The 14,611-nt window shown below is 38.0% G+C and overlaps 2 protein-coding genes across 5 annotated transcripts; both read right to left on the reverse strand.

Moving 5' to 3' along the window:
* Nucleotides 1-2,631: 2,631 nt before the first annotated feature.
* Nucleotides 2,632-5,782, reverse strand: LOC117344404. 4 transcript variants are annotated; one of them, XM_033907155.1, is made up of 4 exons: nucleotides 5,279-5,782; nucleotides 4,774-5,133; nucleotides 4,170-4,628; nucleotides 2,632-4,025 (listed from the first exon to the last, which is right to left on the reverse strand). In XM_033907155.1, the coding sequence occupies exons 1-4, from the start codon at nucleotides 5,764-5,766 to the stop codon at nucleotides 4,001-4,003; spliced, it is 1,332 nt and encodes a 443-aa protein (XP_033763046.1). In that variant the 5' UTR covers nucleotides 5,767-5,782; the 3' UTR covers nucleotides 2,632-4,000. The 4 variants fall into 4 exon arrangements, with proteins under 4 accessions (XP_033763046.1, XP_033763042.1, XP_033763052.1 ...); XM_033907151.1 differs by having other exon boundaries at nucleotides 2,632-4,628; nucleotides 5,279-5,781; XM_033907161.1 differs by having other exon boundaries at nucleotides 2,632-4,628; nucleotides 4,774-5,782.
* Nucleotides 5,783-10,706: 4,924 nt separating this feature from the next.
* On the reverse strand, nucleotides 10,707-14,419 carry LOC117344442. Its single transcript, XM_033907172.1, has one exon. It carries the CDS (start codon nucleotides 14,337-14,339, stop codon nucleotides 11,700-11,702), a length of 2,640 nt encoding a protein of 879 aa, XP_033763063.1. The 5' UTR covers nucleotides 14,340-14,419; the 3' UTR covers nucleotides 10,707-11,699.
* Between the last annotated feature and the right edge of the window lie 192 nt (nucleotides 14,420-14,611).

The raw sequence follows: 14,611 nt of genomic DNA on the forward strand, positions 1-14,611 counted from the left end.
CAGTACTGGTAAACCTGTATCTCCCCAACACCAATACCAGTACTGTAATACAAGAGGCCCAATGGGCCTGTATCGCTCACCTGGCTCTACTGCAACTTTGAAGTTGATTGAGGTCATTTCTACATATACTATGCTGATTATCATAGTAAGCTAGGTTTATTCATATTAATAAATTTTCTAGTCCTTCATTCCAGCATTTTATTGGCCAAATATCTGGTCTAGGAGGCTCTTGGCTATCGCAAAATTATTGTTTACAGATTTAAGCCGATTTCACCCCTGTGACCTTAAATGTAGGTCAAGGGTCATTCATTTGAACAAACTTTGTTGCCCTTCACCCCAGCATGCTACAGGCCCAATATCAAGTCCCTGGGCCTCTTGGTTATTAAGAAGAAGTCATTTGAAGAATATAGCCTATTTGACCCATGTGACCTTTAATGAAGGTCAAGGTCATTTATTTGAATAAACTTTGTAGCCCTTCATCCCAGCTTGCTACAGACCCAATATCAAGTCCATGGGCCGCTTGGTTATTGAGAAGAAGTCGTTTGAAGATTATAGCCTATTTGACAAATGTGACCTTGAATGAAGGTCAAGGTCATTTATTTGAACAAACTTTGTAGCCGTTCACCCAAGCATGCTACAGGCCCAATATCAAGTTCCTGGGCCTCTTGGTTATTGAGAAGAAGTCGTTTGAAGATTATAGCCTATTTGACCAGTGTGACCTTGAATGAAGGTCAAGGTCATTTATTTGAACAAACTTGGTAGTCCTTCACCCCAGCAAGCTACAGGCTCAATATCAAGTCCCTTGGCCTCTTGGTTATTGAGAAGAAGTCGTTTGAAGATTATAGCCTATTTGACCCATGTGACCTTGAATGAAGGTCAAGGTCATTTATTTTAACAAACTTAGTAGCCCTTCATCCCAGCATGCTACAGACCCAATATCAAGTCCCTGGACCTCTTGTTTATGGAGAAGAAGTCGTTTGAAGATTATAGCCTATTTGACCCATGTGACCTTGAATGAAGGTCAAGGTCAATTATTTGAACAAACTTGGTAGCCCTTCATCCCAGTATGCTACAGGCCCAATATGAAGTTCCTGGGTCTCTTGGTTATTGAGAAGAAGTTGTTTAAATGAAAAAGTTGACGCCGGACGGCCGGACGGCCGGACGGACGGACGGACGACGGACGCCGCACCATGGCATAAGCTCACTTGCCCTTCGGGCAGGTGAGCTAATAAACCTGATTCTCCCCAACACCAATACCAGTACTGTAATATAAACCTGATTCTCCCCAACACCAATACCAGTACTGTAAATATTAACCCGATTCTCCCCAACACCAATACCAGTACTGGTAAACCTGTATCTCCCCAACACCAATACCAGTACTGTAAATATAAACCTGATTCTCCCCAACACCAATACCAGTACTGTAAATATAAACCTGATTCTCCCCAACACCAATACCAGTACTGTAATATAAACCTGATTCTCCCCAACACCAATACCAGTACTGTAAATATTAACCCGATTTCCCCAACACCAATACCAGTACTGGTAAACCTGTATCTCCCCAACACCAATACCAGTACTGTTAATATAAACCTGTTTCTCCCCAACACCAATACCAGTACTGTAATATAAACCTGTATCTCCCCAACACCAATACCAGTACTGTAAATATAAACCTGTTTATCCCCAACACCAATACCAGTACTGTAATATAAACCTGCTTCTCCCCAACACCAATACCAGTACTGTAAATATAAACCTGATTCTCCCCAACACCAATACCAGTACTGTAAATATAAACCTGATTCTCCCCAACACCAATACCAGTACTGTAATATAAACCTGTTTATCCCCAACACCAATACCAGTACTGGTAAACCTGTATCTCCCCAACACCAATACCAGTACTGGTAAACCTGTATCTCCCCAACACCAATACCAGTACTGTAAATATAAACCTGATTCTCCCCAACACCAATACCAGTACTGTAAATATAAACCTGATTCTCCCCAACACCAATACCAGTACTGTAATATAAACCTGTTTATCCCCAACACCAATACCAGTACTGGTAAACCTGTATCTCCCCAACACCAATACCAGTACTGTAAATACAAACCTGATTCTCCCCAACACCAATACCAGTACTGTAAATATAAACCTGTTTATCCCCAACACCAATACCAGTACTGGTAAACCTGTATCTCCCCAACACCAATACCAGTACTGTAATATAAACCTGATTCTCCCCAACACCAATACCAGTACTGTAAATATTAACCCGATTCTCCCCAACACCAATACCAGTATTGGTAAACCCGATAGAAAGCCCTGACAGTTACAGATGGATGACCCTGTCCCTCTACATGCATTCCCGTCTCCCTATCTGGCCTCTCGCGGCAGTAGGAAGGATTTACTGGGGATAATCCAGGACGACACTTGGAGGACCACGTCAAACACTCGTAGGAAGTGAAAATTAATGTCCCTGTAATTGTCTCCCTTTCTTTTGATTTCACGAAGAATGCCCCCTCACAATATACAGGATATTAGTTTGAATTGTTGAAGATTACTTCAGTTTGCAGTATTTTCCCTATAATTTTGTGTAACACATAAAACGATACATGTTTTTGTTGTGATAAATTAAGTTTATTCTTTCCTCTTTACAAGTTAAACAGTTGATAAACAAAACCTATCGTCTTCACTTTCATAAACTTAACATTCTACACGTAGATAACAAATTAATACATTATGCTATAGATGTACACATATAGGTTACACAAGTCATTTAAATAAAAATCAAATGTCCACATATCAATGTCAAGGCCATCATTAGGAATGTTAAGGCTCCGAGTATTAATTAATGGTTTGATCAGGATTTATACATAAAAAGCCCATTTTTGTCGTTGTTGAATATCACTGATGAATAATGCATGTGTTTTGAAAAGGCACTTGTGACGATGTATTAATTCGGTGTCTGTACTAAAACTCACCAACACTACAACCTTTAACTACCTACACCTATCCAAGCCTAGAAGCACATATTTCTTCACTGTGGTGGACTAATTAATATAAACATCACTGGGATTAGGCTATTTGGCTGGTCTGCAGGGACTTACAGAGTTTCTGCTTTAGAACCATATATGAATGAACAAGAGACTTCAGAGGGATCTTTGTGCCCACCATTGAATAATCTTTATCGGATCTATGGAAGACTTCCTGCCTCATCTTTCCTCTTTTTAAGAAATTTGAAGAGGATTCACGTAACACCCTTTGAGAAATAGAGAGAGAATGTAATATTCAAAATGGTCACCTGTAGACCATCTTGTTTTCGGATCACTCTCAAAATTAAACATGAACATCTAGAGACCAAGGCAAGCCTACTTAGGGTATGGAATTGAAGAAAGATCTATAAAGAAATACTGTAGAGCTATCTAACTTCAAAAGTCGAGATTCAAAGTTTTCCAATCAGTCTTAAAAATTGTATACACATCTAGAGACCAAGAGGAAATTACATATCAATTTTAAGAAATATCCTTCCAGTACATGTACTTCTTATGAAATAGCAATAACAAACTTAAACTGTCAAAATCCAAGATTGCCGCATGTCAGCCATTTTGTGTTCCCAAACACACTCAAAATTAAATGGTCACAACTTAGGGACAAGATGAACCTTACTGTGGAGTTGGAGAAACATCCTTCAGTATTTCTCTCAAGAAATAACGATATACACAAGGATTGTTTACGGCCAGACCATGAACCACAGGCGTAGGGCAATTTGAGCTAAAAACACATTTCCCCCAGTAATCTAACAGATAAACATAAGTAACTTGTAAGCCAGCATTGTTTAATGGCGACATGTGATACCTATCTGTATCAAAGCTAAGTACCAGTATCATTTCATGCATTACATCACATTGTATAATTGAATGATAATATGGAGGCCAATATTTCTAGTGAACTTCCACACATTATATAACATATACAAACTTCTGTTTAACCTATCCATACATATAAACACCTGTTTTCTGTGAACCGTGTCCACACATATAAACACGTGTTTTCTGTGTACCGTGTCCACACATATAAACACATGTTTACTGTGAACCGTGTCCACACATATAAACACGTGTTTTCTGTGTACCACGCCCACACATATAAACACGTGTTTTCTGTGTACCGTGTCCATACATATAAACACGTGTTTTCTGTGTACCGTGTCCACACATATAAACACGTGTTTACTGTGTACCGTGTCCACACATATAAACACCTGTTTACTGTGTACCGTGTCCACACATATAAACACCTGTTTACTGTGTACCATGTCCATACATATAAACACCTGTTTACTGTGTCCACACATATAAACACGTGTTTACTGTGTACCGTGTCCACATATATAAACGTGTTTTCTATATACTGTGTCCACACATATAAACACATGTTTTCTGTGAACCGTGTCCACACATATAAACACGTGTTTTCTGTGTACCACGCCCACACATATAAACACCTGTTTTCTGTGTACCGTGTCCACACATATAAACACCTGTTTTCTGTGTACTGTGTCCACACATATAAACACGTGTTTACTGTGTACCGTGTCCACACATATAAACACCTGTTTTCTGTGTACTGTGTCCACACATATAAACACCTGTTTTTCGGTGTACCGTGTCCACACATATAAACACTTGTTTACTGTGAACCATGTCCACACATATAAACACGTGTTTTCTGTGTTCCACGCCCACACATATAAACACCTGTTTTCTGTGTACTGTGTCCACACATATAAACACGTGTTTACTGTGTACCGTGTCCACACATATAAACACGTGTTTACTGTGTACCGTGTCCACACATATAAACACCTGTTTACTGTGTACCGTGTCCATACATATAAACACGTGTTTTCTGTGTACCGTGTCCACACATATAAACACATGTTTACTGTGAACCGTGTCCACACATATAAACACGTGTTTTCTGTGTACCATGCCCACACATATAAACACCTGTTTACTGTGTACCGTGTCCATACATATAAACACCTGTTTTCTGTGTACCGTGTCCACACATATAAACACGTGTTTACTGTGTACCGTGTCCACACATATAAACACCTGTTTTCTGTGTACTGTGTCCACACATATAAACACCTGTTTTTCGGTGTACCGTGTCCACACATATAAACACTTGTTTACTGTGAACCATGTCCACACATATAAACACGTGTTTTCTGTGTTCCACGCCCACACATATAAACACCTGTTTTCTGTGTACTGTGTCCACACATATAAACACGTGTTTACTGTGTACCGTGTCCACACATATAAACACGTGTTTACTGTGTACCGTGTCCACACATATAAACACCTGTTTACTGTGTACCGTGTCCATACATATAAACACGTGTTTTCTGTGTACCGTGTCCACACATATAAACACATGTTTACTGTGAACCGTGTCCACACATATAAACACGTGTTTTCTGTGTACCATGCCCACACATATAAACACCTGTTTACTGTGTACCGTGTCCATACATATAAACACCTGTTTTCTGTGTACCGTGTCCACACATATAAACACCTGTTTTCTATGTACTGTGTCCACACATATAAGCACGTGTTTTCTGTGTACCGTGTCCACACATATAAACACGTGTTTTCTGTGTACCGTGTCCACACATATAAACACATGTTTTCGGTGTACCGTCTCCACACATATAAACACGTGTTTTCTGTGTACCACATCCACACATATAAACACGTGTTTACTGTGTACCGTCTCCACACATATAAACACGTGTTTTCTGTGTACCACGCCCACACATATAAACACATGTTTACTGTGAACCGTGTCCACACATATAAACACGTGTTTTCTGTGTACCACGCCCACACATATAAACACCTGTTTACTGTGTACCGTGTCCACACATATAAACACCTGTTTTCTGTGTACCATGTCCACACATATAAACACTTGTTTTCGGTGTACCGTGTCCACACATATAAACACCTGTTTTCTGTGTACCACGCCCACACATATAAACATGTGTTTTCTGTGTACCACGCCCACACATATAAACATGTGTTTTCTGTGTACCGTGTCCACACATATAAACACATGTTTTCTGTGTACCGTGTCCACACATATAAACACATGTTTTCTGTGTACCGTTTCCACACATATAAACACGTGTTTTCTGTGTACCGTGTCCACACATATAAACACATGTTTTCGGTGTACCGTCTCCACACATATAAACACGTGTTTTCTGTGTACCGTGTCCACACATATAAACACATGTTTTCTGTGTACCGTCTCCACACATATAAACACGTGTTTTCTGTGTACCGTGTCCACACATATAAACACCTGTTTTCTGTGTACCGTGTCCACACATATAAACACGTGTTTTCTGTGTACCGTGTCCACACATATAAACACGTGTTTTCTGTGTATCGTGTCCACACATATAAACATGTGTTTTCTGTGTACCGTGTCCACACATATAAACACGTGTTTTCTGTGTACCGTGTCCATACATATAAACACGTGTTTCCTGTGTATCGTGTCCACACATATAAACCTGTTTACTGTGTACCACGCCCACATATATAAACACCTGTTTTCTGTGTACTGTGTCCACACATATAAACACGTGTTTACAGTGTACCGTCTCCACACATATAAACACGTGTTTTCTGTGTACCGTGTCCACACATATAAACGTGTTTACTGTGTACCACATCCACACATATAAACACATGTTTTCTGTGTACCGTGTCCACACATATAGACATGTGTTTTCTGTGTACCGTGTCCACACATATAAACACGTGTTTTCTGTGTATCGTGTCCACACATATAAACGTGTTTACTGTGTACCACATCCACACATATAAACACGTGTTTTCTGTGTACCGTGTCCACACATATAAACACATGTTTTCTGTGTACCGTGTCCACACATATAAACACATGTTTTCTGTGTACCGTGTCCACACATATAAACGTGTTTACTGTGTACCACATCCACACATATAAACACGTGTTTTCTGTGTATCGTGTCCACACATATAAACTTGTTTACTGTGTACCACATCCACACATATAAACACCTGTTTTCTGTGTACCACATCCACACATATAAACGTGTTTACTGTGTACCACATCCACACATATAAACACCTGTTTTCTGTGTACCACATCCACACATATAAACGTGTTTACTGTGTACCACATCCACACATAGACAAAATGGGAAGGAAAACAAGTAATAATGTTGTAAAACCTTTGTACAATGCTTACGTTGAACATTTAGAAACAAATCAGGGTAACTTTTAATATAACATAACCCTGGCTGTAAAACACCAGGGATGTAGATAACACTGCTTGTATTTATCTGTAAACAGTGGAACAGGTATATTAATAAACTAGTACTGTTTCTATACATTTATCCGAAAGCAGCAACTGGTGGACATTGGGCAAGTATACAATTTAAAACTGAATATATTCATCAAGAATCAATACGTATCTCTTTTCTGTATGAACAGGAACTTTACAAAAAAAACCACACAAATTGGATAAAAGTAAGCAGAATAATGGACATTTAATTTAGACTTTTTACATGAATATTTGGTGTTCTAGCCATTAAAAACAAATACTGATCATGCACAATGTTATGAGCCCTTAAAATTTGCAAAATAATGAGAAAAATATACATGTATATGGCATAAAATATGATGGTCCCAGTTTGTGATAAATGTTGTACAATTTGATGGTCCCTGTAACATATTCAATGTAAACCATTAATACAAAGAATAGATAATAAATTAACACAAAATAAAACCACAGACAATTAACACCAGTAGTTAAAATCTGTTTTCTTACTACATGTGTATAATCAATTATTAATATTTATATTTCCACTCAATTCAGACTCAATGAACCTTCCACAATTAACTCGAGTCATTTTTCAATGAACTATATCAAGTCCGGCGTAGGAATACATTTGTCGAGCTTAGACTATATTTTTTTTTAATTCCTTTTCAAAAGTGATCATATTTATATGAAATAAATTCCTTTAAAACTAATATTTGTTTTAATTCGCTATTAAGTTTGTTAACGAAAGAAATCCTAAAAGTATTAACCATATGTAGACGAAGAGTGATGACATATATTTGGTAAGTTCTGTGGTAGACTTGCACAAGTCCCTACTTTGCAGTTCATAATAAATTTGTCTCAAGACCTATTGAGGTTTATACCCCCATACACCTCAACATAACTTTATTCAATCCTTATATTTATATTTTTTGTGATGACGTACATTTCGGTAAGTTCTGTGGTAGACTTGCACAAGTCCCTATTTGTCAAAGACAAAATATTGTACAAAATATCAAAAAATATAAATATAAGGATTGAATGCAAGTTATGCACAAAGGATGGCATACGGAGGTTTGCAGACGGCGGACAACAACAGACGAAGCATGATGACTACCCAGAGATGTAAAAATATTAGTTTTATCCATATAGTTTAGTATGACTGGATGTTTGTATCAACTCTTCTACATGGTTGGCCTAATTATGATTATAGATTAACATATAAACAAGTGTTCCATATACAAGTTATCAAATGTTTTACAGAGGGGCACCCCTAGTAGCAGAATATACAGAAATAATGCAGTCAATAGTTTCTAAAACAATCACTATTCTCTAAAACAATCACTATTATCTAAAACAATCACTATTATCTAAAACAATCACTATTCTCTAAAACAATCACTATTTTCTAAAACAATCACTATTCTCTAAAACAATCACTATTATCTTAAACAATCACTATTCTCTAAAACAATGTGACTGACCAAGTTGTCACTTGTGCTAATTGTATATTAACCTTTCTCACTTCAGCTCAAAGTAATCTTAGTCCAAGCTTGTAATCCTAGTGGAGGCGACAGTGGAGGGTATACTGAGAAAATCTTTTTCCTAAGTACAGGAAGCAGGAAGTATTTAAACAAAGTTCATCTGTGAAATCATAGGAACAATGAATTTGTTCCCTGATATGCTTTATAGATTTAAATGTTGGCAATCTCTGCTAAAAAAACAACATTTCTGCTTCATAGTATCGTCAGTATGATGTACAACATCAGAAAAACAGAACAAACTACTTTATACACTACAACCATCATGTTACACAGTAAACATTTCTTTTAAATGTAATTAGTATCACAGATAATCCAACATAACATTGAAATAAGATCCCCATCACTCACCCTCACCTTTCACTACAAAGTCAATGTTTAATTTTCTAACAGTTTGAGTACTACCAGTAATCAGAAGTTATTAAGTCTTCAACTCATTAAATACAACTTGATATCATGATAAGAAACCTACCTCGTTTTAAAATCAGTTGATAATATAGGATATCAGGACAAAAATCAACAACTGAACTAAACAAAGGAGAATTACTTCTGCAAAAATAGTTGAATCAAAATGCCCCTCAAGTAAACACAACTTTATATTATGGTTATTATGCATATCAAGTTTCAAAGAAACCAGTTTAAAATTGTTGGAGGACATTTCTGGACAAAATCAAATAACAAATTAAACAATGGGCAATAACTTTTGCAAAATTAGTTGAATCAAAATGCCTCTAACACAAAAACAACTTCACGTGTGTATATCATGGTTATAAAAATTACCAAGTTTCAAAGAAATTTGGTGAAAAATGTAGAAGTTTGGACAAATAATCAAATACTGATCAAACAAAGGGGTTTTGCAAAATAAGTTGAATAAAAATTCCTTTCAAGATTATAATGCATACCAAGTTTTGGTAGATAAAGGTAGACAGATCAAAGTTGATGCTGGCAAGACGGACATTCAATGCCATACTATAATGCACGTCAAATTTGACAGGCGTATCAAATTGAGAGCCAACTCACAATTCCAGATTTAATTTTAGCTTGTGACAAGGATGGAGAGATAATTCAGCTTTCCTTGGATGACATGACAGGGACAAAGTCTTCCCCCCCCCCCCCCCCCCTTTACTTTAAACAAGAGGCCCAATGGGCCTGTATCGCTCACCTGGCTCTACAACAACTTTGAAGTTGATTGAGGTCATTTCTACAGATACTTTGCTGATTACATCTTTATTCAAATATCAGAGTAGGATAGGTTTATTCATATCAATAAATTTTCTAGTCCTTCATTCCAGCATACTATTGGTCTAATATCCGGTCTCGGACACTCTTGGCTATCGCAAAATTATTGTTTACAGATTTAAGCCGATTTCACCCCTGTGACCTTGATTGTAGGTCAAGGTCATTCATTTGAACAAACTTGGTAGCCCTTCACCCTAGCATGCTACAAGCCTAATATCAAGTCCCTTGCCCTCTTGGTTATTGAAAAATAAGTCATTTGAAGATGATAGCCTATTTGACCCATGTGACCTTGAATGAAGGCAAAGGTCATTTATTTGAACAAACTTGGTAGCCCTTCACCCCAGCATTATTCAGGCCCAATATCAAGTCCCTGGGCCTCTTGGTTACTGAGAAGAAGTTGTGTGAAGATTATAGCCTATTTGACCCATGTGACCTTGAATGAAGGTCAAGGTCATTCATTTTAACAAACTTTGTAGCTCTTCAGCCCAGGATACGACAGGCCCAATATCAAGTCCCTGGGCCTCTTGATTATTGAGAAGAAGTTGTTTTAATGAAAAAGTTGACGCCAGACGGCCGGACGGACAACGGACGCTGCACCATGGCATAAGCTCACTTGCCCTTCGGGACAAGGAGATAACAGAAGATCAACAAATCAAACTCACAATCAATGACGTAAGGGGAAGATATCTCATCAATCAAACTCACCATCAATGACGTAAGGGGAAGATATCTCATCAATCAAACTCACTATCAATGATGTACGGGGAAGATATCTTACAAATCAAACTCACTATCAATGACGTAAGGGGCAGATATCTTACAAATCAAACTCACTATCAATGACGTAAGGGGAAGATATCTCATCAATCAAACTCACCATCAATGATGTAAGGGGCAGATATCTTACAAATCAAACTCACTATCAATGACGTAAGGGGCAGATAACTCAAAAATTAAACTCACTATCAATGATGTAAGGGGCAGATAATTTACAAATCAAACTCACCATCAATGACGTAAGGGGCAGATAACTTACAAATCAAACTCACCATCAATGATGTAAGGGGAAGATAACTCATCAATCAAACTCACCATCAATGACGTAAGGGGCAGATAACTCACCAATCAAACTCACCATCAATGATGTAAGGGTCAGATAACTCACCAATCAAATTCACCATCAATGACTTGAGGGGCAGATAGCTTACAAATCAAACGCTTCACCAATGATACAAGCGGAATATATCAACCAAATTAAACTCTCCATCAATGATGTGAAGGGCAGATAACTCACAAATCAAACTCACCATCAATGACATGACAGGGAGATAATTCACAAATCAAACTCTCTACCAATGAGGTGAGGGAAAATAAATCATAAATCAAACATTTCTCAAAGATATTGAGGTTAATAATTCCATGCTCTAATCAAAATGAGGGAAGATCAAAACATTCCAGTCCGTCATTGAACTGTCTCAGTGATATCCAGTTCTCACCAGTGACATGCAGGAAATAACTCACAAATCCAGTTCTCTGCTGCTCCTCGCCTGATTCAGGACGTGCCTATCAAACAGGTACTGGAAAGCGATGTGGAAATTCATCAGAGCACAGTCATGTTCACTTCCATTCATGAATGGAGGCATCAAGTCAAGGACCATGTTCAAATGGGCATAAAGTTTTGTGAACATTTCCTTTTCCAGTTGAGTCAGCATGACAATGATTACCGTAAGCATGTCGTCTGCACACGGTTGGTATACACAGCCAGGGGGAGAGGAATCCACTTTTAACTTGGATACCTCCTTAGCAACTATCTTGAAAGCTTTTGTGATATTTTTCATTTTTAAATTAATTGGTGCTACTTTGATCACCTCCTCGATGTTGCTGCTGAACCTTCTTACAGATTCCTCAGATGAGAGACTCTGCATTCTGCCACCAGAGGACAGCACCTCTGTATCACTCAGAGATGTGAATATTTCAGCACCCTCTGGCATTTTAGATACTTCCTCGTATGACGGTAGAGGTAGATGGGCGTCTGATGTATCAGCCATTGCTGAAGCCTCCTGATAGGATGGAGGTTTTGTGTTCACCTCATTTCTTCGATTTCCTCCTTGCCATGAATACATCTCACTTTCTGTGTCATCCTCCTCAGTCTCACTAAATGGAAAATCATCAATGCCTCCCATATCCTCCAACTCTCTATTAGCACACAGATAAAGTCTATCAATGGACATTGCTCCAAGTGTGCTCGATAACTTTTTTATCTGATCTTGTCTTTTGTTCCCACTTTTTCCAGGATTCCTTAGTGTTACAGAGTCCATATCATCCAAAGGTACCTTTCGTTCGGTGTTTTCCCAGTCCTCTGGTTCACTTACAATCGCTAGCCAGGGATCATCAATGCCAAGTTCATTCATAGAAACCCCTACAAGTTTCTCTGCCAAATTTGTTGACTTTCTCTTGTATCTGTTTTCATACAGCATATTCAGTCTGACAGAAATTCTCTCATACAAATGAGATTCATAGCAAAGCCAAACATTTTTATATGTGTCCTTATTGTTCTTCTGCCTTGTTTTTGAATTTTCTCTCAGATCTTCTTGTCTGAGGATATAAATTATGCGCTGACACATTTCATCCATGTGCTTTTTTATCTCAGACTTAACAGAGTCCATGAGTGAGTGAAGTGGCAGTGTGTTAGAGTGGTAAACTTCTCCATGGTCCAACACTGGTTTTGACTGGGCATGCTGGGAGGATAACAGTTTGTCTTTATTAGCATTTATATCTGGGAAACCTTCATGTTTACAAATGTTCACAAATCCTTCACATTCTGGATCTTGGCCATCTTCTGACAATTGAGAAAGGAAACTAGTTTCATCCATAGATCCATCGATTTTCTGTAAAATATTTTCACAGAAATGATGATACTGGTGCTGTATGTCACCACTGTTGACAACAGATGAGACTCGTTCCCCAATGGTTGTCCATTCCTTTGGTTTAGTACTCAAGATTCCAACATCGGTTGAACTGCAGGCTCCATCATAAAGTGACTGCCAACCCAATGAATGCCCTACTGTATCCAGTTCTCCAAGTGCCAAACAAATAGCTTCTCTGACTGATGCTATTTTCACCTTCCTTAGAATTAGTTTGTGCATGACTTCCTTTTCACTTCGAAGTCTCACTGTGATCTCCAAGTAAATCTCATGGAATACTTTTAAACTTACTTTCCGTGATCTTCTCCTTCTGGATGATTGTATTTGTTGACGAACAACTACATTCTTGATATTTTCACGCATCATTTGCATTTTTATAAGTACTTGGTGTACTTTATCCCTCTCTTTGCGAGCTCTATCCAACTGCTCCTTCACGTGGTTACCTTGAATGTCCCTCAACTCATTGACATGGGTTTGACATCTTTGCATTTGTTCAGCTTCTTGTTGAATATCTTTTTCCAAATGAAGGAGAAATAACTTTAAGAAATCAACATTGCATTCCCTGATGTAGCTTTCTCTTTCAAATTTTGGATCCTTAAGAAAACTATCCCTCTGCTTACGCAATGAACTCTCAGTCAACGAAATAGCCTTGTCTTTTTGAAGGATTTCTGTTTCCGCATTTTTTAGACAAACTTCAATACATTGGAGAGCTGTCTTCAGAGAAGGTGAATCATCAATGTTCAGGTTAATAGATGGTAAAATATAGCAGTGTACCAAACGGAGAATCTCCTGGTTGAATCTAGATGGCAGATGATCTTCAATGTCTGGCTCAACACTCATACATACAGAAGCTCTTAGTGGTAAGATTTGTGGATTTTCAAAAAAGGCCCTAGCAGAGTGAAATAAATCATCCACTTCCGAATCAAATTCCATGCACTGACTGCTTTCTGTACTCTCTTTAAGACCGAGGACTTCTAGTTGTTTATCTGGCGACATTGAAGCCCGTTCCTCTGGCGACAATGGACATAGATTGTCGTTTGATTTTATCCATCGCAGGACTTTGAAATCACACTCAACCAAAACGGAGTCGATTATCAAAGTTTTAAACCAAATTCCGGGCTCAATAAATTTCAAGTCCCCTCCCACTTTGCCGACCATCGGTAGGAAGCCGTCATGGAGATTCACATCTGGGACAACGAACGTTTCACCATTAAACTTGAAATAGATGTACATTTCGGAGAGATCTTTAATCCTTCCACATTATATCCGAGCGGCTGAGTCACAAAAGTTGACCTCGGGGAAGTATGTAGAGTATGTATACATGTACGTTGTTAATCGAAATAGAAAGTAGGAACGAGTCGCTTAAGATATAATAAATAATACATATATTTCAAATCCATATAATTACCAAATCAGTATCAAACAATCAACTGATTATGGATATTATTGTTGTTGTTATTTTTAAAACGTGTATTAAAATATGTATTACACAAAGGATATCTTTA

Source organism: Pecten maximus, chromosome 2, assembly GCF_902652985.1.
Source record: "Pecten maximus chromosome 2, xPecMax1.1, whole genome shotgun sequence".
NCBI classification, from domain to species: domain Eukaryota; kingdom Metazoa; phylum Mollusca; class Bivalvia; order Pectinida; family Pectinidae; genus Pecten; species Pecten maximus.